At 40.6% G+C, this 27,488-nt stretch overlaps 2 protein-coding genes across 2 annotated transcripts in view; both read left to right on the plus strand.

The window, feature by feature from the left end:
• LOC137258750 (TBC1 domain family member 31-like) overlaps window positions 1–7,276 on the plus strand; it is a 29,693-nt gene extending 22,417 nt beyond the window's left edge. The window contains exons 17-24 of the mRNA XM_067796439.1: window positions 80–215; window positions 526–618; window positions 847–987; window positions 1,666–1,782; window positions 2,440–2,517; window positions 3,076–3,232; window positions 3,798–3,869; window positions 5,738–7,276. Coding sequence (XP_067652540.1) covers window positions 80–215; window positions 526–618; window positions 847–987; window positions 1,666–1,782; window positions 2,440–2,517; window positions 3,076–3,232; window positions 3,798–3,869; window positions 5,738–5,871 — 928 coding nt within the window. The 3' untranslated portion in view covers window positions 5,872–7,276. The remainder of the gene's footprint in view (window positions 1–79; window positions 216–525; window positions 619–846; window positions 988–1,665; window positions 1,783–2,439; window positions 2,518–3,075; window positions 3,233–3,797; window positions 3,870–5,737) is intronic.
• A 5,059-nt stretch (window positions 7,277–12,335) lies between these two features.
• On the plus strand, window positions 12,336–25,758 carry LOC137257962 (adenosine deaminase AGSA-like). The gene is made up of 10 exons (XM_067795482.1): window positions 12,336–12,649; window positions 15,607–15,924; window positions 18,283–18,429; window positions 18,614–18,680; window positions 20,639–20,849; window positions 21,699–21,826; window positions 22,844–23,043; window positions 24,043–24,197; window positions 24,531–24,733; window positions 25,484–25,758. Exons 2-10 carry the CDS (start codon window positions 15,621–15,623, stop codon window positions 25,596–25,598), a joined length of 1,530 nt encoding a protein of 509 aa, XP_067651583.1. The 5' UTR covers window positions 12,336–12,649; window positions 15,607–15,620; the 3' UTR covers window positions 25,599–25,758.
• Window positions 25,759–27,488: the final 1,730 nt, after the last annotated feature.

Consider the following 27,488-nt stretch of genomic DNA (forward strand, 5'->3'; position numbering starts at 1 on the left):
GTACAAACCCTGCTTGGATACGTGCTTGTGCTGAGCTGCATGTTGCAGACTGTTTACCCATGGTTGCTGTAATTTACAGACTGTTTGCCATGAACCGGGAGGTGAAGCTCAAGGAGCTGCAGCTTCTGGATGCTGCCAGACAGAAGTTCCTCCACTTCCAGCAGAAGCAGAGGGAAGCTGAGCTCAAGAGGCTGGATGACGAGATGCAGAGAAAGGTGAGGAATGTACCCACTATGTCATACATGTGTTTCTGTGTGTTAGTATCAAACTTTGCAAAATGTCTATATTTGGTAGCTTAGTTAATAGTTTTTCAATAAATCTGAAACAGAAATTGTGATTAAGACAACATTAATGACTCTATGCTAAATAACATGTTTTAAGCTTTTAGAACTGAGAAAAAGATTATGAAAATGAGGATGTATTTGTTGTACTTTGAAATATCCTGTCGATTCCTTATGGCTAATGTTGTAACTGCGGGACAGCTTGTGTACAGTGTCATGAGATGAACCAGACATGTATCTGTAGGCTCTGATGAGGGACCAGGAAACAGCAGCTGCTCTTGAGGAAGGGGAGATCAAGAACCTGGAGCTGCAGCTTCAGAAGAAGATGTTTGAACAGGTCAGTAGAATCTGCTGTGACTGATTTGATTCATCCACTCTACATTGTTTAATGAGAGTTATAAAAAATATAGGGCTATGTCATCTTTTCGAGAGTTACCTCAGCTACATTATGCTGACTTTTCATGACATGATGGAAATAATGTTCAGTGCTGCAGAAAAAATAAAGTTAAATTGAGAAGCTGAGGATTTGTTCAGGTCAGTATAAGTTGTATGATATTGTGCATAGGAGTTGTTCCGGGACTATGCAACAGCATCACATACCCTGCGCACGGAGAAGGACATGCACCGGAAGCAGGTGGAGCTGGAGGAGAGGATACAGAACCGACTGAGGGATGCTGAGAGGGAGCGGGAGCTGGAGGTCAGGAAGGTCAGTCTCCAGATCACAATATGGCGTTCATGGCTATCACAATTAGGAGTTGACCGACAGTTAAAATAGTATTGAACAACCGGTCCCAGATTTTTACATCAGGGTCCAGAGCAGTTTGGACATTGATTATGCCTATTGTTTATGCCCATTATTTACATCAAGTGTCTTATTTTTGTTTTGTTTGGTTGGGTTTTGTTTGATGCCATCCTCAACAATATTCTGCTATAATGCAGCAGTGTGTAAATGTTTGATCCAGAAAATCCAGTGGTCAGCATCATGAGCATTGACCTGTGCAGTTGGGAGACAATCACATTTGTCAACAATGTCAGTGAGTCTGAGCAGATAAAGCTGTTAGTTGCCTCTTATGATGGGTTGCTAAAACAAATTCTTACCTGTATCTTCACCTGTCCAGGGCCCAATCAACCATGATGTGATGATGTAAATATGAAAATATTTTGATTTCAAAGAGTTCATCCTGTGCTGACATATCTTCATCATGTTTACAGTGTGTTATATTTTGATTTTAAATTATGACATTTATTGGTATGTTGAGCTGTGTTGAATTAATGGTATAAGCCACACATTATTTCATATACTTCTCAATAATGGGGTTTTTTTACCAAGAATCAGCCCTTATGTCTCTCATTATGCTGACTGTTGACTGACTTGTCACAACAGATGATGTCTCAGAACTTGGCCCAGGCATCCCAGAAGAACATAGACATGTGGGCTCACAAGGAGATGCAGCATCGGCATCAGCTGGAGGACCTGGAGCGGGAGGCCAAGAACGTGCAGGTACAGCACACGTCTTTGTGTCTCTCATCTTAGACAATTGACTATTCTTAGCATTACAGGTCCCCAGTATACCTTGCTTGTCTACATGCACGATACATGCCAATTATCTTCTTATTGCTGTTTGCATTTTTGTGTCAGGATTCCTGGGATCAGGCCCCATACTGGCTGACTATGGGTATTTTTCTGAAGTTGATTAGATCTCTATTATCCAATGCATGTCTCTAATGGACATTCTAGGGGTGACTTATGTTCCAAGCACTCTGTCCATGTCACTGAGGGCTTCCAAAAGTAGAACAGCTTTGTCTGTATCTCACGATGTTCCTTTTATCCTTATGGTGATTCCAGATGTCCCTGCTTTATCGTTATTTGAGGAATACTTTATTTTTATAGCTGCAGTATTCATTTATAATCTAGTACAGTCCTTTTTAATGGAAAGTATGTCTAAAGTTCAAAAGTATATAGTCTATCTTTACACTACCCCTTCATGCAACAATAGCAATGTTCAGTGTAAGCGGTTATTGGGTGACTACTTTCCTAGGTTTGGCCTTTTTCATATGATACAAAACCGAAAGGACCTTTAGATTCTGAGGCAACACAAACCCTGACAAGTGTCAGTCATACATCTGTCAGTCAAACCTGTGTGTGTTTGTTTTGCAGCTGTCTCGTCTACATGTCCAGAACAGAGAGCTTGAGCAGGAAGTCCATGACTTGATGAGGAGATGCCATGACACTAGGGTAAGGCAACACTGATGGGGATGGTGTGAAGTGAAAGGGGGGAAGTGTTTTTTGCACGTACATAGTTGTGTACATGGACATGTGTGTATATGCTGCATATGTGTGAAATGGTCTGGATTAATGCCTGTTTTATGACACTTTCTAAATGAGATGCCTTGTTGAAGTGTAATGTGTTAACCCCTCTCAAACACAGTATACACACTCCAAGATGATCAGTAATTGTTTCATCCCCATAAAAACAAGCATCAGGCAGGTAGCACAATATTTGGGCATCTTCTAGTCTGGTGTGTCTGGGGATTGAACCACCAATTTTCCGGTCCCTGGGAAAGAATCTACAAAGATGATCTACTTACCTGGAAATGAAGTGCAGCTCATGAAAATTGCACATTTTCATGTTGGTTGACTTGGACGTAATGGGCTTGATTTTCAGACCTATCAAAGTTGTAATTGTCAGTGTGTGAACACCAAACCATTCTTGCTGGTTCTACCAAAGGTGAAGACTCATCTCAGATCTGTCGATCTCAGAAGATCTCAGTTTACAAGCATGCATGTTTGCAGGAGGACGAGACAGAGGCTGGGTATCGAGATTTGTTAGCAGACCAGGATGAGTGGGAGAACACCGCATCACGGAGACTAAAGAGCCTGGAAGAAGATATTCACACTGGTCGACAACATTCCCGGGATCTGTCTCAACAGGCCATTGACATTGTTAACAGTGAGTCTTGAAAACCATACAGTTAGATACTTAGGTATTCAATGAACTACATGTAAGTGTAACACCAAGTGACCACACCACTACCAATTTACTATAGTGTCATCTGACTTCATATTTTCTTTAAACTGTTTGAAAATATGAGTGAGAGAGTATAGTTTTATGCCTCTTTTAGCAACATACAGTAATGAAAATTTAAGTTTAGACATGTGTTTTACATGATGAAAATATCACACCCTCATGCACACACCCATACACATAGACACATGGAGATAGTACAGGTTGAATTGAAGGATTCAGAATACTGCCTTGTCTTTTGGAAAGCCAAATGTACTGGAAAAAAATAGGGATATTTGTAAATTTTGAAATTATGAAAAATGATGTATTCTTCTAGTGATATACTGATGAAATATCAGTCATAATACCATTATCCCAAACTTATTTTGTCAAGTACAGGATGAGTACAATTACACATGGGTGAGATAAACACCATTTGCTTGCTTCACAATATTTTCCAATAAGATACTGTAGTAAGTTTGTATATATTTGAATGTCTTTGATATTCTAGGATACCAGAGAGCTTCAAATTTCGATAATAGTGAGTTGTATGACAGTGTCGACACAGGTGACAACTCAAAACGTAAGTAGACCAGTATGAGCTATCATAATGCAGATGTATTCCTCATATCATCCACCACTTGTTCACAGAACATCTTAGGACATTTTCTTTCCTCCAGGTTACCTCATGGCCCCAAATGTATGTTGATTAAATAATTGTCACTTAGTTGTATCCATGACCTGACATGTGGGATCAACCGTTGTTGCAATCCAACAAGACTCTTTGCACCTTTCACATGATTATAAATCATTGTCTAGAGTTTCTTTGCTGAAGTTGGTAACATGTCATGAGGTGGCTGAAATGTAGATCAAAACAACAGTAATATCTATCCTCTAGATGAGGTCACAATGTTCCACACACACACACACACACCAGGTAAAGTTTTCTCATGTAGACATTCTCTGGGTCTTCAGGTCTAGTCTGTCTTAAGCTGTCGGAACTATTGACAGCCCTCTGCTTGTCATTTTTCTGAGGGGCGGTGGGGTGGTTAAGACATTCACTCATCATGCTGAAGACCTGGGTTCGATTCCCCACATAGGCACAGTATGTGAAACCCATTTCTGGCATCCTGTGCTGATATTGTTGAAATAGTACTAAAAATGACATAAAGCCAACCCCACCCACTCAATCACTCATTTTTCTGAGGGGCGGTGGGGTGGTTAAGACATTCACTCATCATGCTGAAGTCACGGGTTCGATTCCCCACATGATCCCAATATGTGAAACCAACTTCTGGCATCCTGTGCTGATATTGTTGAAATAGTACTAAAAATGACATAAAGCCAACCCCACCCACTCAATCACTCATTTTTTTGAGGGGCAGTGGGGTGGTTAAGACATTCACTCATCATGCTGAAGTCACGGGTTCGATTCCCCACATGGGCCCAATATGTGAAACCAACTTCTGGCATCCCTTGCTGATATTGTTGAAATAGTACTAAAAATGACATAAAGCCAACCCCACCCACTCAATCACTCATTTTTCTGAGGGGCGGTGGGGTGGTTAAGACATTCACTCATCATGCTGAAGACACGGGTTCGATTCCCCACATGGGCCCAATATGTGAAACCAACTTCTGGCATCCCTTGCTGATATTGTTGAAATAGTACTAAAAATGACATAAAGCCAACCCCACCCACTCAATCACTCATTTTTCTGAGGGGCGGTGGGGTGGTTAAGACATTCACTCATCATGCTGAAGACATGGGTTCGATTCCCCACATGGGCCCAATATGTGAAACCAACTTCTGGCATCCCTTGCTGATATTGTTGAAATAGTACTAAAAATGACATAAAGCCAACCCCACCCACTCAATCACTCATTTTTCTGAGGGGCGGTGGGGTGGTTAAGACATTCACTCATCATGCTGAAGACACGGGTTCGATTCCCCACATGGGCCCAATATGTGAAACCAACTTCTGGCATCCTGTGCTGATATTGTTGAAATAGTTCTAAAAATGACATAAAGCCAACCCCACCCACTCAATCACTCATTTTTCTGAGGCAATGGAGGTAACTGACATTAATCTCCTTTTTCCACCCACTCTGAACTATTTTGGAATTTGAAGTTATGTTTTGACAGGACTGATGATTCAATCAGTGAGTGAGTATGGTTTGGCACCAGCTTCACCAATATTCCAGCAATATCACACAATATTCCAGCCAAACACATTGTACACAAGTGGGGAATTGAACATGGGTCTTCAGCATGATGAGCAAACACTTTAACCATTGAGCTACCCCACAGCCCCAAATCAGTGAATAGTCCCAATCAAGACTGTGTAAGTAAATCCACATCCTGTTCATATGTGCCCTGAAGATTTTGCTCAATTACACATGTATACGATCAACAGGGTGTCAAAAATGTATTTTCCATGTCTTTTTCAGTTTCATTTGAACGAAGTCGCAGAACGTTTGATGACCAAGAAATAGCTTTATTGAATGGTGTCCGTCAGTTAAGACAAAGACTAGCCACAGAGAGCAGAGGCCGTAAACCCCCCAAGGTCCATGAAGGAGACTGAGACAGATCATGTAGACACTTAATTCTGCTGTGCCTCATAAGGCTGCATTGTGTACTGCCATGTTTCACATCAACAACTGGAGAACTATTTATTTTCAAAATGTTACAATGGTTTGCAAATTAAGCAAGCAGTGAAAACAAAAGAACACATTCTTCCAAACTGTTTTAGTATCAGTGATGTATAAGATGTCTTAAGGTGACCTAGATTGCCTCTGGTGACTTTGTGTTGATCAAACTTAACAGATGGGGAGGAAGGTTTGGTGAGCATATTACCAGAACTAGAAGAGTAGTAAAGGGCTTTCTGGATCAGGGCCCTATTTCTCGAAACTGTCATAGCCCTAAGAAGTCTTAACTTTGATTGTAGCCAATGTGTTAATAATGGGCTTGAGGGCTCTAAAGTTTTGAGAATATCTAGCCAGGCTCATGAATTGCTGATGGGAAATCCAGATATGTTTGCCATGACAGTTTTCAGGTCTGATTGATTTAATTAGAACATTCTCTTTGTATCTCTGCATAACTCTGATTTGATGTTGAAGAGGAAAATAACCAAATATACCCTTAGGATTTTAGTAGGTCTGTTACTGTGTGAAGCTCATTATGCCAGTACATCTTCATCAGATATTAATTTCCCAAATGGGTTGATGTCCCATAAACTTGTCATATGTCAGTCTCATCATGTAACTTTTACACATTACATGATACCTTACTACATGTAGATCTAACCCTACCTGTTTGGAGATTATGTCCAATGAATCAGAAGAGAGTGTTTGCTGAGTGTAGATGGTGTATCTGAAGTATGTGTGGCAGTCAATAGCTTTCTAAAGAGAAACAGATTTTCTTCTTGATTTAGAAAATTATTTTAGCTAAAGGAAACATGCATGAGGCACAAACGTTTCTGCGATGGTACCCCTTTTGAGTGTAGATGCCATTGGTCTCAGAATATTAGGATTGTATGAAATAGCCATAATGCATTCCTTATTATTTACATTTGGAACTTGTTCAACTTCATTTTCGAAATTAAGATCTGATACAAGGAACTGAATATCCTCACTTGTGCATCCTGTTCGCAAGCCTTGAAACTGATTGTCCTGATCCAGCATCTGATAGAGGATGTTGTGAAATCTTTCTTTGATAGGTACCGTATCAAAATAAAGGATAAGATTGTCATGGAATAAACAAGTATAGTGATCTGATGGTCATGAAGAAGTCAACAGCTGTCAACAGAAGCTGTAGCTAGCTGGATCTGGATCTGCATTTACAAGTATATATTTGGGGCCAAAAACAATTTGCACATATGGACATTGGTTGTGTATATCATGTTCTAAATTATGAATGTATGTACAAAAAAGATTTATTTTAGTCATCATCATATTTTTTATTGTAAATAAAGAACTTTTATCTCTTAATTTGCTTATGTTGATTTTCTTTTCTTAATTCAACACACCTGCTGACAAAGTTTGAACTATGCACGAGAGTTTCCTTAGGATGACCCCCACACCACCTGCGGGGACCTCAAAGGTAAAGTCACATCTTACGGACACGTACGGTGGCGGAATAAACGTCATAGACCATAGTCGATCACGTAGTTGGACGATCACCATAGTTATGACCGTATATTGAACTTCAACAAACCCATGCTTTGGCCGTGCTTCTGCTAGTGTGACCTCCAGTAGACCTCATAATTGACCTTAATTGACCCACTGTTGTGTTGAACGTAGTGTCAAGACAGCCCTCCCAACAAAATCGAATAGGGAGATCGTGCGAGTGGCGGAAGTACGTCATTGACGCGTAGTCTACGTCAACATGGATGAGTAGGCCCAAGATATTCGTCCTTATTTTCCGATTTACTTGCACAAATGAGTGAGTGGGTGAGTTTAGTTTTACACGGCACTCAGCAATATTTCAGCTATATGTCGGCGGTCTGTAAATAACCAGACAATCCAGTGATCTGCAACATGAGCATCGATCTGCGCATATGGGAACCGATGACGTGTCAACCAAGTCGGCGACCCTGACCACCCGATCCCGTTAGTCGCCTCTTACGACAAGCAGAGTCACCTTTTATGGCAAGCATGGGTTGCTGAAGGCCTATTCTACCCCGGGACCTTCACGGGGCACTTGCACCAATGAACACATTCGTAACCAAGCAAGATGCTGTTCTGGTTTTGCTTAACTGACATGATTAACAGGTGGTCACAGACCCGTACGAGTCATATCTGGACACCGCATCATGTCTTTGTCTATAGACCACTATTGCTAGCAAGAAAAATACGGACATATTTTTCATCAGTTGACCTAAAAGTAGTTAATTTGTGTGGCACACAAATGAGCAATGTGTCGTACCCGCTCGGCGGCTATCTTAGCATGCGCAAGCAAGCACTCAAGTGAAACAAAAAAATGATTACAAAAGGTCAGCCTCGTACGACACCGATGTCTTGTACATTGACTTTTACATGCACAGATATGAAGTTGAAGGAGGTCCACTGGGACAATTTAGTCTGAACTTATTTGCAGCTTTATCACAGGAAAATGTTTTGAAGATATATTACGACAGAAACGTATTTTTTGATACAAAAACATTAAGTCTACCTTTACTGATAGCTCAAAGATATTCTTAGAAAATATTTATACAAACATTTTGCTTCTACTACAACGTTCTTAAATATATGCAGGCCTCAGTTTCACCATTATCTAATGATATACACAAAAGACACATAACATGTTCATGGCAATATGAGCATCGATCTTCATATGGGATAGGATGGTGTACTTCAAACAAGTAAGTGAGAGCGACCACCTGATCACATTAGTTCCCTCCTTACAACCACATGGGTTGCTGAGGACCTGTTTTGCCCCCTAATTGGTTTACTGAGCCAATATATTTGTGAACCTGTCAGAATGGTTGGTGAATAGATGCACAGACATATCAGAGAGAGATTTGTCAAGTTACGATTAATTTTCAGCGATTCAGCATGCGTTGGTATAGACGTTGGCCGACAAGTTTGAGGCTGTGGGATTACATTTTGATAGGAAAACCTTGTAATCGTGTCAGTCAATAGTCAGTGACCTCGCCTAGATGGATATTAAAAGACCAATTTCCCGATTTCAGTATTTCAACATGAGCGTATAATAAATGTGCCTATTCATATTCTTGAACAGCGTTTAAAGTCTGGTTTAAGAGTTCGCTTTTCAGGTCAAAAGCCGGCGTTTCCCGACATAAGCACATTAAGACTGACGCTTAGTGTCTTGGAAATGTATCATTTTGATAAAAGGCAAAGATATTAATTTTTGTTGAAAAAAGGACCAAGTAATTTTGAAGCTTTACAGACTAGCAACACATATTTTGGGGCTACAGGTGCAGGAAGCATCTTCATTTATAAAATTACATTCCACAAACATCAGATAAAGGTTTGAATACCTATTTGTCCCTTAATTGTTCAAATATGGAACTACATTATTTCCAAGTCAATGAATGCAAACATATGGTCCCTCCTTAGAACCGTGTGTTAGAAATGCATATGGAGCTGTTGTATCGACAAATCATGTATATTTATTGATAATTGATTGCTTCACCGACATGCACATTGCTGTATATGTTAACGTGCCTACTCAGTTGCTGCGACTATTGTGCAACACACATAACGTACTAATAATGCGGTATCGACAACTTATATAATACATTTTCTTATCAGTGAGTCGCCACATTGATAAGGGTATTCTTCAGTGTATATTATCCTGTTTGAAAATACGTTCAACAGCTGATAACGTTTACATAACATGCGGTTCCGTATTTACTGAGCGAGTTTACATAATGCATTGGCAGTTTCTAGAAATCTTTATTGGAAAATACAAAATGGTGTAACAGGTACAATACCTCCTACTTTCATTCCGCAGTCACCTGAACGTTATGCTGCGCTGGTATGCAAACCACTTATTGGCTCACTCAAGAAACTGAAAAAAATGTCAATCAAAAGTTGGAGTATGTGCGACTGAGCTTGTCAGAATATATTTCGTGATCTTGACCATCAACTGAGAGACCGTGGTAAGAGGAAATGACGAGCAGGTGACATTTGCCGCTTATATGTACTAGAACACTTTCTGCATAAGGCCACGCTTTCAATTCCACATGTAAGGGTTAATACAAACAGAAAATTAAAAGAAAAGGGCAATGATGCAGTAGTGATCCAAGTAGATAAACGACCGTGAAGTGATTACAGAAAATACTTTTAAGCAAACGTGAAACCTGTAACTTAACTCGAGTCTCAGTTGTCATTTTCATTTGGAAACTTATTATCTTTGGTCTGCCATTTTGGCATTGTCTGCTAAGCACATGTGACCGGCTTTTTTAGTGAAACAGCTGATGTCTCAGTGTCTGTGTTACATCAAGATACCACTGTGGAGTGGCGTCCCGAGGTACATTCAGTTACGTCAATAAAGGCACGAATAATCAGAATACATCTATGACGCATGGACCTGGCAGATACCCATACAAGAAAGTGTTTTCTTCGTGTCTATAAAGGGATATAATGAGGGTATTAATGACATGTACTTTTATCTTGGCCCGTTTATGATACATACTGAAAGGAAATGCAATGCGACATCACATCATTGCTTGTGTCAAATGTACTCGCAATCTGAGTTTATGGAACATCAGTTTAAATAGGCCAGTCAAGACGATTTTCACAAAAAGCACGGAGATCCAACATCCCAATGCTATACTCCGAGAACGCACCCGCATGAGCTATCTAGACATAACCGCTACACGATAAAAACTGTTGTTCATTATCATGTCTCACAGAATATATAATTTGATAAGGCGTTGCTTGTTATTAAATACTTTTGCGATAGTGAAACAAATGTGGACAACTTTAAAGTTTACTCATGGCGTTATTACAGCAAAGGTTGACTGGATGCAGAGATAACATGGTTTAGACACTGTGAGACTATTAAGAAAGGTCACATGCAATGCAATGTTATGTACTGTTACTACAGTAACAGCAGTGATGCTCGAACGGAATAAACTTAAGAAACGAGAAGAAACGAGTTGGTTCTTGTGGTGTATTTAGCCGTGCTCTAAGAGAGCCAGAGTTCTGTTCTATTGGCACACTGGGAACACTTGCGTGGACAAAGGGGCAAGGATCGCTTTTTGTTCACCACTGAACGTTTTAATCCCAAGAAACATCCACTTCACAAGATTTTCCAACACCACAGATAAGGCGTAACTGATACTGGTAGCAAGAGCGAGGGCAGTTTAATCAAACGTGCTAGCTTGCCTAATACTGCTGTCTACTGTCACACTCTTTTGGTGATAAGAATAACGAGGTCACGTGAACGTTGATTTCAAACGTACTAAAATCTGTGAAAATGAAATTTTATGAATCAAGTAATTTGCATGATGGAAACATGATCGTCTTGAGCACAGGTAACATGAACACGTATGAACCCTTCATATACATACCCCTGAAATCTGGTATAAGACATAACTATCGAAGGTGAATAAACATTTTCAAATTTGAAAATTTACATGTGTTTTCTTAACCGAGTAAACTTAGAACGAAATTGGAAATTTCAGCACCCATTGAAATTCAAGGGAATCCATTGGAAATACTGTATGATCATGTATTTTCCTGGGTATTCGTTTTGCAGTTCATGTTTAGAAATACACAGGAGTCTGGTCAAGGCATACGAGGTGCTTGTGCATACAGAAATGACTATGTGATTGACTCACTCACTCACTCACTCACTCACTCACTCACTCACTCACTCACTCACTCACCAATATTGGTAGCCCTAGATTAAATTTGGTGATTACCAGTGTCATATGTATGCTAATATCTGCAAAACTGTGCAAAGACAAAACGATAATAATCGGATTAATTTGATGTATATGCTAAAATGTGATATCGAATATCATTAATGGTTTTCAATGGTATGTGCTTCCTTCACGCTCTGGCAAAGATATCATGGTTTTGATTAACATCAAATGACGGATACTAAACACTAATATATATTTCACTTGCAAGAATCAATAAAGGCCTCACGATTATATTGTGATATTTTATACGACATGACGTTCCTAAACGAGAGAGAGATCTTACCCAAATATGGTACCACTGAAGAATCTGAGAACTGTTTCTAAATTGTTATAAATTTCATTAGTGAGTGAGTTTAGTTTTACGCCATTCACAGCAATAGTCCAGCAATATCACGATGGGAAACACCAGAAATGGACTTCACACGTTGTACCCATGTTGGGAATCGAACCCGGGTCATCGGCGTGACGAGCGAACGCTTTAACCACTAGGCTGTCCCACCGCCAATTATCATTAGTATTAGTCGTACTAGTAGTTGTAGGCATAGCAACAGCATCCACAGTATCACAGTAGTACCTTTGACACGTATATTTGTTTAATGCATAGGTCAACGTAAAAATAATATTAAAGACCGACTCGGCAGCTGCGCGATATTCTCCAGCAAGGGGTCCACAGACATGATGGGGAAATTGATGCAGACACCAGATGTTGAAAGCAATCATTTCCCATTTGAATGTTTGGAGATATAAATTAGGTGCGCCATCCAGTGCTCCTGCGAGTGTTGTTATTACTGAATGTTTTAACAACAGGGGAGGGAGAAGGGACCATATCATATTAACATATGCATTCACACGTTTCCAGCCATGTAGCGATCCCTAGAGCGGCATTGTTTGTTAACTAGGAGTGTCGTGTCTACCAGGAGATAAAGATGCACACATCAACAACCGATCACAAGGTGAACTTCAGGTAGGTTTATTTGCACTACCCCAAAATATCATATATCCTCGTGCTGTTTGTTGTTCATCGCCTGTGATGCTATGTGATGATAGAGTAATGATGTGACAATCCCGTGATTGAAATTGTGAAAGCCGTTCCTAGGACAACAAATGTGTTTGGTGATATCTGATATGTCTGGAGACCAATCGCTTTTGGAATTTCCACTCCGTCCTATGTATGGGTGTCGAGTAATCAAGTCGATATAACCTGGCGTTGATTCCTCGCGAGACAATGCCAAGAAAGTGCTACATGGATCCGAACCTACCATAAAACAACGTTAACATGTCAAACACAAATTATGATGCTTTTATCGTTCACACAAGTGCACATTTCCGACCGTTTTAACAGCTGATCATCCCGTGAAGAGTTGGGTTTGAATTTCAATAACCCATGCTTGATTTTAGACGCGTCTTATGGGACTGGGTGGTCAGGCTGGCTATGACTCGAAGTATTTAAGAAAATCCACACGTTATTGACACGCATGACACAGAGATGACTGTGAACATTGGTACTACAAAATAACATTAAGCACACGGTTATTAGTTAACTTATGAGGTAGCACATGGTCACAGGTAATCGTCAAAGGATCGTCCATGTCTTGCAACACAAACGACCGTGATGCCTGAGACCCGATTCATCTAGTAAGATGCAATGGCGTATGATACATGAAAAAGACATGTGCCAACAATGGAGAGTGGGAGTCAGACTTTTTACCAGTACCATCATAGAGAACCTGCGGGCTGCTGGCCAGAAAAAGCTTCGTCGGAAATGTCTGGCGAGGTGGATCCACCTGGAAAGCTCACATGGCATATGCCATTTGACCAGATGCAAGCCCCTGTCTTTGGAGATTTTGCAAAGAGGCATATCACTAGGACGAGTATCGATGCATCTGAACCCTTTGGTAGAGGCTGAGCGATGGTGTGGGGTTGCATTTCGTGTGGCTGTGAAGTTGGAAATTAGGCAGTAACTGGAAAACTCAGTGGTCAAAAGTTCTGGATACCACCACCATGCCACATTTGGATAATCACATCCTTCACACAATCTCGTCCGATATGCATTGATGACAACGTTAAATTTCATCTTCCTGGAGCTGCCATCATCCATTTGCAGAACAGCGCCATCGAAACATTACCAACAAGAAGGACGGTGAAGTTGAAATCACTGGAACGTCACTGGGACGTCAAGGCATATTGCATTTAAAGAGTCATTATTTTGTACATTGATTTGTCATCATGTATATGTTTCGTAACAATGTGTTATAAAACTGTGTCTCAAAGACATTCCCATTTTTTATGTGCATATTATTTATTGCAACCAAACTAGAACGTTTGGAGCCTTTAACCTTGAAATTCAGTTTGGATATTCTGAATGGCAGTACTGGAGAAAATGGCATTGCTTGGGGACGCGTACTTTTTCTTACCTTAGTTATAGAAGATTTGATACTATGATATCTAGGAATACTTGATATGTCTTTTGTAGCTCTTCATAAGTATAGAAGTCTTTGTAACAAGGTTCATCAGATCATAGATAAAGTGTATTCCTGCATTGTACCAATTTTTCATAAAAATTGTCTCATAACCTATATTAAACGTATAATTAAACCAAATGCTTTGGCTTAATATATCATTTGAATTTTGTGTCTTGTATTGATTTTGTAAATATGATCCCAATGCAGAGATGACATCTGTCCAAAAAAGATTTATGTAATATTTTATGTGCTTTTCCATATATTCAGGATCAGCTAACCAAAGTCTTACATAGTTAGGCATACAATTTCCAACTAGTGCTTTCACTTTGCAGCTACTGGAATATAATATATTTATCGATGATAAGCATATATAAAGTTCTTAAGGATTGGGACACTAATTCCTCCGTACTCAGGTGGCATAGCAAAAGATTTCTCCTAATTTATTCAGTTTGTTTTTCCATACAAACAAATTTGAAACAGGCTTTAAATTTAGTGATGATTTCATCTGGGGGTGATTGATTTGAAGAAAATAAATGGTTTAATTTTGATAGTGATAGTGACTTCAAAATAACATTTCTACCGATAGGTGTATGTGTTCTTATTGACCATAACTTCACTGCATTCTCTATCTTTATAAATTTACTTTCATAAGTCAGTTTCACCTTTAATCAAGGTGAACATCAAACATGATTCCCAGTAGTTTAAATCTACTTTGAGTTCCAGTCTTTACAAAGTTTATATCTTCATCTTTTCTTGGAACCTATCCAGATCAATCTTGTCTTGTCTGCATTAATTTGCAAGCCAGAAAAACTTGCTAAGAAAGTTACAGTATTCAGCAAGGCATACAGACTACTCTGAGTGCCATCTAAAGGTAGGAAAGTATCATCAGCAAATTGTGGTGCAAGAGCATACTCAATATTTCCTTTTTAATGCCTTTTTATATTTTTATTATTTCTGATAAGCATAACCAAACTTTAAAAAAATCTGATATGCTGATACCGGGTTTCCTTGACGACAATCCCTGGCTATAGGAAAAGAGGTGCTCGCAAATCCATTTACAAGTGCACTGGATTTCATGTCGTTGAAAAAGGTTCTAATCCACTTCTGAACGTCACTTGGACTTGCCAACTCCGAGCTGGAGCTCAACATTTGCAGGAATTAAAGCAGGGCTTCACGGGGAATAGTAAAGAATTCCGATGCTGAACATATGAGTTTGACTGCCAGTATCACACGGGAAGATGTTACGTGTGCAAGGGGTGGCTCCACAAAGTCATCATGTGGTCGACACTGCTTGTTCACGCAATCAGTGCAAATCATTCTTTGAGAACTGTATGACAATGAGTTTGGCATAGTCATGGTGACCATAAACCGATGCCAAATTTCAAATTCAACCTTGTTTTTATTTAAGCTGTTGCTACACCGCGTCTCCTGTAAGTTATTCATTCCTTTTATATTTCAGTTGAAGGCGTCACGATGCGTGTCCTTGTTAGTTTGATCTGGTTGACATTGTTAACAAACGTTCAGTCCGTGCCGGCATGGTACAAAACCCAGAGAGACGCAATATTGTCTACAGAAAGACGGCAGTCCATTGGGTCGAAGCTGACCCTCACCGCTGACGAGGAAGCTGTTAACAAGATGATAATGGCAGCCAAACAGGGGGAGATCAAAAGTGCCATCTACGACGACAGCAACTATATTCCCGCGGTCCACTTCTTCCAAGGCAGAAAGCGGATGGAACAAAGCAAGGTGTTCAAGATTATACAACAAATGCCCAAAGGTAATGTTGTTTGATCCTGTTCATCCTCCACAGATGTTCAATTCACCGCTACAATGAATAGACGAAGGAGTATCGGTAGCACATAATACTATATTATCAATATTTATTGACGCACACTCAGAAATTTAGACAGAGAGAGGATGTGCTTTAGTCGTTGTACAGTAACTCCAGTGAGTAACGTCTAAACTGACGAGACCCGTGAAGGTCCCGGGGTAGAATGGGCCTTCAGCAAGAGGCGACTAACGGGATCGGGTGGTCAGGTTCGCTTACTTGGTTGACACATGTCATCGGTTCCCAATTGCGCAGATCGATGCTCATGTTGTTGATCACTGTATCGTCTGGTCCAGGCTCGATTATTTACAGACCACCGTCATATAGCTTGCAATATTGCTGAGTGCGGCGTAAAACTAAACTCACTCACTCTAAACTGACGAACAAAAAATAATTATCTTGGTTTTGGGTGTTCGTTTCACCCAATCAACATAAATATTTTACCACATTATTTTCATTGTGTCTTATAGCTCTAAACATTGTGCACGCGATGCCAAATCACCATGCATGCACAATCTTCAAAAAAAGAAACGCAAAATGAAATTCAAAAATGACATTTGCAGTTATGTACACATTTGTTACTTCAAACATTATTTTAGGGTTGCACATTGTTTCTGGAATGCTTCAGAGGATCATGCGTGACCAAACGCAACCAAAAATGATTTTGAACGGTTTTATCAATCAGGATTGTCATGATGTGCGTGAATGTCATGCAGCACGAATATCAGGCACAATGATTGTTTCTCACGTTCAAAGCATGAGTACAGTATGTGACTATTAAAGACCGAAATGAATCTCACAGTTTCATCCACGATCTTTGCAAGTGCTGTACATGAAAATGGGACGTCTCAACGCTGCCGATCGAAATCAGGCAACTAGAAGATTGCAAGCTGGCGAATCAAATAGTGAGGTGGCAAGGATCTTCATCCCAACACAATAACTCGATTGTGGGGTCGATTTCGTCAAACAAATTCGATCAGGGAGACCTAGAGTCACCACACCTGCCCAAGATCGGTACATCCGGGTAACCCAACCACGTGACCGCCATCGTGCAAGAACAGTTTGGAGCTCAAAGACAATCAGGAAACGTCTCCGAGTTGTAGGAATACATGCCAAACGTCCAAAAGTTGCCTCCTCCTTGGCACGATTACATCGACGTGGACGAGTGAGAAGGTGTAACACGGTGCTGCCATGGAACCTGGCAAACTGGAGGCGTATATGGTTTAGCGATGAATCATATTATCTCTTCAGGTGACGTGATGGTAGAGACCGTGTCTACAGACGTACGCCATGAACGTTTTGCTCCTAACTGCATCAGGCAGGTGTACAGATTCGGTGAGTGTTATGGTGTGGGGAGATATCTGAAACACCCGTAGATCGGTACTTATGCTTGTCCAAGGCAATCTGACGGCCAATCGATACATCGACCAGATTCTCCTTCACCTGGTTGACCGTCAACGGCAGATCTTCCAAAAGGACACCGTCAGGCCCCACACAGCACGTGCCACCGTGGACTGCCTGGCCAATAACTACATCAATGCTCTCCCCTGGCCCTCCAGATCCCCGGATCTAAACCCAATCGAACACCTTTGGAATCAGATCAATAGACGGGTACGCTGATGTCGTAATGCACCACAGAATCTTCAACAACTGTTCCACATGCTGCAGACGGAATGTAGAAGGTTTCCACAACAAAACATCCAACGACTGATTCGATGTGTATCCAGGAGGTGTCGGGCAGTGACAGGAGCTGGAGGTGGCCATACGAGGTACTGCCTTCAACACCACCTGGTAGATAGCAGTAATGACTGTTATTCTCATGACATACGGACAGGATAGCAATGTATAGCTCCACAAACTTTCATTCGTGTATCTTTGTTTTCCGCTGATCTACATGTCCTTGAATAACACCAAATTTTCACTGATATTTGCGTTTCTTTCTTATGAGGAGTGTATATCGTACGCTGGCCCTTGAGTTCATCGCCCAGATGTTTCGACAATAATGCCGAAGTATCTGAAGTCTACTTTGTTTTGTACTTCAGAGTATATGCATGTTCAAGATGCAGGGATCTCTAGCTTTGGTTGCTCAACTGAAAGCGTCATTATCATTACGCATTCACGTGACTAATTATATTGACTGGAAATAGAAGGTAGTCATATGTTTACGAACTGTATAATGTCTTTTCACAATGTACTGCCACATAACATGTATACTTCTTATCTTTGAATGAATTATTAAGCACCTGTACCTATTTTTTGCGTGACTTTGTAGTTTTTTCAAGTGATGCCAAATTGTTTCAATGGCAGGTGCGGCTCTGCATCTACATTACGGCTCCATTACAAGCAACGACTGGCTGGTGAAGAACGTCACGTATCGTCCTAACTGTTATATGTGTGTGAAGCAGGAGGTTATCACAATGACCGGGTTTTATTTGACACCCCCTGTGGATAAAGGTAGGTCGACGTCACGATTACCTCACAGTTAACACCACTGGCCAATTACTTACCCTGTGAACCTCAACAGCCGTCAAAGAACATAAAATGATACAGTTACTTTTTTCTCAATTTCTCGAGTAAATTCCTGTTATCATTTTGATCTAAAAAATACATTTCTGATGAGAAACTGGATCTGTTTCAGATTGCAAATGGCTAGAGATTTCAGCTGAACGTGCCAAGAGCAGGGATGTTGCAGTCTTCGATCAGTGGTAAGCTAGCACATGGAATCACCTTTTTATGCCGAACAACATCAGTATAAATAATCGTGCACGTGCGTAGCGCTACGCTAGTCGTAACTCCTATACTTTAACATAGACTTATGACTGTCATAGCGCTACGATCGCTATGAGGAAAGGGGTCCTGGTTTCAGCGTTATGTAATTAAAATCTAGAATCGCATTGTCACATTATGGCACAGCTGATTGATTGGCATATTGACGCGGCTGATTGTGTGTCATCGTGACCCGGTTGATTGTGTGTCATCATGGCCATCTGATTGTAAAGCATCGTGCCCCGGTTGGTTATGTGTCATACTGAACCGAATGTTTGTGTGTCATAGTGACCACTCATGGTGTGTCATTGCGACTCGTCTGGTTGCATGTCATCGTTACCAGTTTACCTCTTTGTCAATGCCATCGATACCATCCTGAAAGAGTGAACAGTCTAGGCTGATGTATATTTCGTATGCCGATGGTGTCAATCAGTGGACTGGCTGGTTTAGACTCGATTATGTATAGAGCAACGTCACATACCTTCACAACACCTCTACCCCGCCTCACGTCATCTTATCTGTGTAATAGTCATGCATAGAATCTGAGAGATGTCATCAAGAATCTATGCACGTTATAAGATACGAGGTGGTTAACTGCTTATGTCATCAAGAATCTATACAGGTTATAAGATACGAGGTAGTTAACTGCTTATGTCATCAAGAATCTATGCAGGTTATAAGATACGAGGTGGTTAACTGCTTATGTCATCAAGAATCTATACAGGTTATAAGATACGAGGTAGTTAACTGCTTTTGTCATCAAGAATCTATGCAGGTTATAAGATGCGAGGTGGTTAACTGCTTATGTCATCAAGAATCTATGCAGGTTATAAGATACGAGGTGGTTAACTGCTTATGTCATCAAGAATCTATGCAGGTTATAAGATACGAGGTGGTTAACTGCTTATGTCATCAAGAATCTATGCAGGTTATAAGATGCGAGGTGGTTAACTGCTTATGTCATCAAGAATCTATGCAGGTTATAAGATACGAGGTGGTTAACTGCTTATGTCATCAAGAATCTATGCAGGTTATAAGATACGAGGTGGTTAACTGCTTATGTCATCAAGAATCTATGCAGGTTATAAGATACGAGGTGGTTAACTGCTTATGTCATCAAGAATCTATGCAGGTTATAAGATGCGAGGTGGTTAACTGCTTATGTCATCAAGAATCTATGCAGGTTATAAGATACGAGGTGGTTAACTGCTTATGTCATCAAGAATCTATGCAGGTTATAAGATACGAGGTGGTTAACTGCTTATGTCATCAAGAATCTATGCAGGTTATAAGATACGAGGTGGTTAACTGCTTATGTCATCAAGAATCTATGCAGGTTATAAGATACGAGGTGGTTAACTGCTTATGTCATCAAGAATCTATGCAGGTTATAAGATACGAGGTGGTTAACTGCTTATGTCATCAAGAACCTATGCAGGTTATAAGATGCGAGGTGGTTAACTGCTCATGTCATCAAGAACCTATGCAGGTTATAAGATACGAGGTGGTTAACTGCTCATGTCATCAAGAATCTATGCAGGTTATAAGATACGAGGTGGTTAACTGCTTATGTCATCAAGAATCTATGCAGGTTATAAGATACGAGGTGGTTAACTGCTTATGTCATCAAGAATCTATGCAGGTTATAAGATACGAGGTGGTTAACTGCTTATGTCATCAAGAATCTATGCAGGTTATAAGATACGAGGTGGTTAACTGCTTATGTCATCGTAATCACAAAGTATATATCTTAGCTCAGTTTGTCAGGCAATCACTAGATTGCAAGGTTAAATTTCGATTAACACCCTCTTACAGATGGAATATTGCTGGAGGCAACATACAACAACCAACAAACACACCCCGAACCTAACAAGGCCATGTTCTTGTATTGCAACAGGCTATACAACAATCTCACACTGACAGTGGATAATCCGGAAGTTGTCTACCCAAATATCAACGTCGTCTGGCAGCAATTTGAGCAGTATTTCCAAACAGTTAGGGGACTCCTGCGTCATGCGCCTGTGTTGAAGGATGCACTCTACGAAACTCTAAAGGAGTTCTACCAGGACGGTGTGCAGTACCTCGAGATCCGCATTGGTCTGATTGAGGTAAGAGTTCATTTGTCATTTCTGCTTACGTAAAAAGTGCACTTTGTATTTAACCACGAATTTGACAATCGCACAATCAGTCGGTTGATTAGAGGTATCAAATTACGAAAACCACCCCTGGTCCAAAAAGCAGATTTGACGGCGGATTAACCTTGATATGCTTTTTGAAATTATTACATAACTACAATCAGTTGTTCCAAATTGCAGAGTAGCGGTTACCAAAATGTTCAATCTATGTGTGGCATTACACAGTAATTTCACAATAGAATTGTACAAAATTAATGGACTTGTTTAATTCAGTTCTTTCATACGTGGAAGCATAACATCAGCACTTGTCTACTGTAATGTCATATGTCTGGAATACATTGATTGGGAACCCTCGAAGATTCGGGTTCGAATTGGTCTTCAGCAACCCTTGGTTTCTTTAGTCGTAAGGGACGACTAATGGGATCAGATGGTCGGGCTCGCTCACTTCATTGACACATATCATCGTATCCCAGTTGCGTAGGTCAATGGTCGTGATATTGATCACTGGATTTTTCAGTCTCCGCTCAATTATTTCACAGGTCCCATCTAGCTGCAATATTGTTGTGTGAACCAGCAAGATAATCCCTCAGAAATAATTATACCTCATAATGAAGATCCTTTCGCTTTGCCACGGAAAGAAGTGTTAATATATTTGGATGAGCAAAGATGAACCTCAATATGGTAAATTCACCATTCACTTCATCCTATCCTTTTGAGTAATGCGACTGAAATACTCACCCTTCACTGGGATAAGTGATATGTTTTAACTCCACTAAATCTTGGATAACCACAAGTGTTCTTTTCATATGTCTTGTATTTCAGCCGAAAGAACTGAACGGGACAACTCGTGATTTCACGTGGACCGTGGAGACTTTCCGTGATGTTGTCAAAGAGTTTAAAAAAGATCATCAGGATTTTTCTGGCGCCAAATTGATCATTGGAGGACGGAAGTAAGGCTTGTTAAATGGGTGATGTGATATATTCACCATTCCCTGATGCGGACGGCAGTTTCTCAAACAGTGAAATGACGTCAAATGTCAACGCCAAATGACATCAGATGACTGTGAACATACTCCGATCACTTTCGCTTCATGGTTAGTTTAGTTTTCCAGGGTGGGGGAGGGAGGGAAGTATACATTTATCCCACGTTTTAGCAACTTTCCAGAATTATCAAGGCTGGAAACTCTAGAAATACACATCTTAGCCATTCAGTTAGGTGATTCTAACGGTTAGACAGGGTTCGTGACGAGCGACCGGTTAACCCCCAAGACTACATTACCACTGCGGTAATAATTCGCTTTAAGAAATTGAGAGTACATTCAAAGAACACCAGATATACTGGACACATTTACTGGAAAAATAAGCAACGTGTTATGTCTTTTGGGAGCAAAACATCTTATCACTACTAGAGTGTATGACTTTAGGGCCGTTATTTGTCCACAGGATCCCCTAATATTAATCAACGGTCGATCCAAATGTGTCCTACAGGTTCGCCTCCCGTCGTAGACGTCGGACAGTCACATCCACAGATCTTCTGCGGATGAGCTGTCCGAAGAAAGAGCTGCGGACAGAAAAGCTAGAATTATCCAAACTGTTAAGGTGGCAGTTTGGATTTGATTCTGTAGATGTACTAACTGAATAAAAACAAAACATGCAAAATCCAAATTATGGCTTTAAAGTTTTCATGAAAGTATTCATGAAAACATGAAAGTATTCATGAAAATACTATCCACTGGTGCATACATGTAAGGCTAAAATGTATGATAGATGGCATTTCATATATTTCAACATCGACAAGTGTTTAATGCCCCTGACACAAACCTGTTTTGAGCTTTATATCGATAGTTCAAATAATCGGTAAGGCAATCCACGTACGTGACTTACACATTTTGGGACTTCCCTTCATATGTGCCGTTATGAAATTATGGTTAAGGCTCGATTAATCACAACTGACTCACTGTATCCAGAATGGAGCCTGCCAGCGTAATACTACAAGACGTCAAAACTGTTATGGAACTGGTGAAGCAATTTCCCGACGTAGTCGTTGGATACGATCTTGTCCAACAGGAGGACATCACACATACCTTGTTGTACTACTCGTCAGATCTGCTTTATCCAGAAGCTCACAAGAGTAATCTCCCCTACTTCTTCCATGCAGGGGAAACAGGTAATGTTGTCTCCCTTAGATTTGTAAGCCCACTAGGACGATGCTTGAATAAAAGGCACAAAACATCACGTCTGTAGCATTATACGGTGGGTCGTGCCTTCAAACTATGAGGGTGATGGGGTAGCCTAGTGGTTAAAGCATTCGCTCGTCATGCCGAAAACCCCAGATCGATTACCCACATGGGTAGAATGTGTGAAGCCCTTTTTCTGGTGTGCCACTCATTTCCAATCAGAGGTTGAAAAAAATAGAAACAATATTTTGGAACTAACAACCTCAACAATTAGGTATTTTACCTTCTGTTCGTTATATATTGTACCATTCGTAAGTTATACTTGGATAATCTGCAATGCATTATGAACAGGGGCACTTTAAATGGTACACAACACACTGATGATGAACAGGGCTAATTGTTGACGTGCTGGATTGAGGGTGGTTTCGAGGTTTCTGTTGATAGTTAGCTGGGAACTGATTAAGGTTCATGACGAAATGACGTGGGTGTTCTAACTCGACTTTAAGGACATTTTAGGAGCTGTAATTTTAGGGCTGCTTATGGAGCTGGTGTTCTGATTATGATAATGCTAACACACTATACACCAACCCCTTCAATTGTGTAAACTCAAACACCCTTCATGAATATATTTCTCCTTGTGCATATGTAGTGTATCATTTGCTTGATGACGGTGTTCTGATCTATACCGAGACGTCGCATTCACTGCAGTAAGAAGTTATCTATCCATAAAAAAGTGTTCCTCTTTATCATACTAACTTGCATTGTATAATTCTTAGATCCATGTACAACATCAGATTTCTTTCTGAAGTCACGTCACCATTGCCAGCGCTTTCATGAATTCTATCTCCTATTACTGTGAAATTGGTATATCATTTCCTGTGTCATGCCATGCGAGTTGTCCTCAAGAAGACATTGCTGATGAAGAAGGGATGGAAGTAGAATGGCGATAAATCACAGAAGATGAGTTCAGATATGATCTCTCTTCCCAGACTGGCTTGATATCCACGACAATAACCTCATCGACGCCATCCTCCTCAACACAACAAGGATCGGACATGGCTTCGCTATTCCGAAACATCCAGAGGTGATGAGGCTAGTTAAGGAGAGGAATATTCCAATAGAGGTCAACCCTATCTCCAACCAGGTAACTTTGACATTCATTGTATCTGTGAGAAAGACAGGTAGGCCGACAGACAAACAGACAGACAGACAAACATTCCGGTAATATCACGGCTACGGATACCAGAAATGAGCTTCACACATTGTACCTGTGTGAGGGAATCAAGCCCGGTCTTCAGTGTGACAAGAAATCGCTTTAACCAGTAGACCACCCACCGCCCTTTAACGCTAATAGTTCATGCAAAGGAAATGGGGCACACACATGCACACACATGCACACACTAAACGCATGTGACAATTGAGAGAATCGTAACAGTATTTTCACAGAAAGGTCACTGAAATCATTGCTCCGTTTCAGGTACTGAAGCTCGTCTCTGATATGAGGAACCACCCGGCGGCCATCTTGATCTCCCAGGATTTCCCAGTGTGCATCAGTTCTGATGACCCGGCGCCCTGGGAAGCCCTTCCACTGTCACATGACTTCTACATGGCGTTCATGGCTCTAGCTGCGTCATACGATGACCTGAGGTTTCTGAAACAGATCGCCTTGAACTCAATCAAGTAAGCCAAGATGGACGTCTTACATATACCACACCCGTGAAGATCCGGGTCAGAATAGGTCTTCAACATCCCATAAAGTGCAGAGGCGACTACGGGATCGGGTGGTCAGGATCGCTGACTGGGCTGACACTTCTCATGGTATCCCAGCTGCGTAGACAGATGCTCATGATGTTGATCACTGGAGTCTCTGGTCCAGACTAGATTATTTACTTGTTTTGTAATCTGTTCTGAGAGACGTACTGAAATGACTAGATGAAATTATAAAGTATCGCTAAAATACACTTGATATCTTACTGTTGCATACGATATGTGCAGCTAGGTTTACAATTGAAATCTTCATAGCCGTTTAATCGCATGTCCACTTGAACAAGGCAAAAGACAACAAAGAAATGGGGTCATTTCGCTTCCTGTTATACATCTGGGGTTATTTTTGTTTGGTTGGTTGGGTGTTTCCTTTTTTTATTTACTTTATTTTTTTAAACAAGTTGCTTTAATTGTTTATTTTGGGTGGGAAATGAGAAAAACATCATGTTTATACACATACAAGCACGGACGCACGGACGCATGCACGCACGAGTAATACCTTATTTGGGAAATCAAAAAAAGGTATTATGCAGAACTTTACAGTATGGGGGCTGTGGTATATTCTATCGTCCGAAATAATTTAGGAAACGAAAAACAACACTGTGATCGACTGGTTAGGACGGTAATACTGTTTTCTGGTGTATTAATGTATTCTTTTCTATTCAGTTTCAGCAGAATGACGAGCCAGGAGAAAGCCTCAGCACTTCAGCTATGGCAAACACAATGGAACTTATTCATCAAACGTGTCCTTGACTCACATAACACTAATATTGTAGGGTAGCATGAGTGCATCAGTGCCATCACATGTCGGGGCATAGGATGTTGGTTGTCGTTCCTTGTGTCATGTCATAATGTGTCATTGTGTCGTTGCGGTTAACAATTGCCGTGACAAAAGGTGTAAGAAATCCCCTCAGAACCAGCAAATAAAACACTGACAAGTCTAAGATTTTCAATAATTTTGTATTGAGGTAAACAAAGGCAAAAATATGAAAAATTCACAATTGAGGTTGCATGTACAATACAACTGAGTCAAATCTCGGTAATGAGTCACAGATATAATGTCAAGTCACCGAGGTCTTGATGTGAGAAGGGCGGTGGGGTAGCCTAGTGCTTAAAGCGTTCGCTCGTCACGCCGAAGACCCGGGTTCGATTCCCCAAATGGGTACAATGTGTGAGGCCCATTTTCTGGTGTCCCCCGCCGTGATATCGCTGGAATATTGCTAAAAGTGGCGTAAAACCAAACTCACTCATTCACTTGATGTGAGCGTGAGAAACAATTATGCAGAATGTAACACAGCGAGCGGTCAGGTAGTGGTTATGTAGGTCAAAAGCTGACGAAGATTGCTGATGTTACTCCAGCAAAATCTGTGTTTCCGTATCGGCAACACGGCAGCTAGCCTTATTTATATATACAATATATCAATTCCCGAAACGTACGACCATCGCCATCAACGTGGAATCTTCAAGCAGTTTCCCGGAAGTACGCACAAATAACAAAAACATAAACGCAAGAGGAGGTAACCCTAAAGCACTTCCTGAAAGCCTGCTACCAAAATACTGAAAGTAGTGAACATTTATGATACGCATTTTGACCCATGATATTTATCATTCAAGACACTAAACGTTGTCACCCAATAATAATTATTACTTAATTGATAATACAATTTACAGAAAATACACTCTCGTAACAGTGTCATGTCACAGAGGTCCCAAGTGTCATATCACAGTTTTTCCAACTGTCATGTCACAGTTTTCCCAAGTGTTATATCATAGTGTCCCCAAATGTCCTGTCACAGTGTCCCAAAGTACCATGTCACAGTGTCCCCAAATGTCCTGTTACAGTGTTCCCAAGTATCATGTCACTGTGTTCCCAAATGTCGTGTCACAGTGTCATATCACAGTGTCCCCAAGTACCACGTTACAGTGTTCCCAAGTGTCATGTCACAGTGTCCCCAAGTACCACGTCACAGTGTTCCCAAGTGTCATCTCACAGTGTCCTCAAGAACCACGTCACAGTGTTCCCAAGTGTTCTGTCACAGTGTCCTCAAGAACCACGTCACAGTGTTCCCAAGTGTCATGTCACAGTGTCCCCAAGTACCACATCACAGTGTTCCCAAGTGTCATGTCACAGTGTCCCCAAGTACCACATCACAGTGTTCCCAAGTGTCATGTCACAGTGTCCCCAAGAACCACATCACAGTGTTCCCAAGTGTCATGTTATATTGTTACGTGTGTCCTGTAACAGCTGCGGCCATAGCTGGAATATTGCTGAGATAAACAAAATCTTTACTGATGTGCCGTCATACGTAGACAACCGGTGCGTAGAAAGGAGCAAACAAACAGTCAAACAAAACAATACGATCTGGTTCGTGTAAGTGATAATACAAGTATTTTCTGCTGGGGTCCAAACCGTTTTCGTTTTTATACAGTTACTTTAATAGTGATAAATTCCATTTGCTCGGTAATTTATCAGTCTTATAGATTGTATCTATGTACCTTCAAGTAATTTAATGTGTAATATTGTAAATAGTTATGGATTGGTGAGCATGGATGATGAGAATGGGTTCATTCTCGTGTTAGATTTCATTGTGATCTTTGAGTACTATTTTCATCTAAATGCATATTGTATGCTTTATCTGTATGAGTATTATCCAGAGTGTAATAATCAGGA

The sequence above is a fragment of the Haliotis asinina genome, chromosome 12, assembly GCF_037392515.1.
Source record: "Haliotis asinina isolate JCU_RB_2024 chromosome 12, JCU_Hal_asi_v2, whole genome shotgun sequence".
Classification (NCBI taxonomy): Eukaryota; Metazoa; Mollusca; class Gastropoda; order Lepetellida; family Haliotidae; genus Haliotis; species Haliotis asinina.

What these genes read in the sequence shown, in the direction of transcription:
- LOC137257962 (XM_067795482.1), top strand. Translation starts at nt 15,621, where the DNA reads ATGCGTGTCCTTGTTAGTTTGATCTGGTTGACATTGTTAACAAACGTT. An exon ending in GACACCCCCTGTGGATAAAG is followed by an intron (nt 18,430 to 18,613) that starts GTAGGTCGACGT and finishes GATCTGTTTCAG; the next exon opens with ATTGCAAATGGCTAGAGATT. An exon ending in TCAACCCTATCTCCAACCAG is followed by an intron (nt 24,198 to 24,530) that starts GTAACTTTGACA and finishes GCTCCGTTTCAG; the next exon opens with GTACTGAAGCTCGTCTCTGA.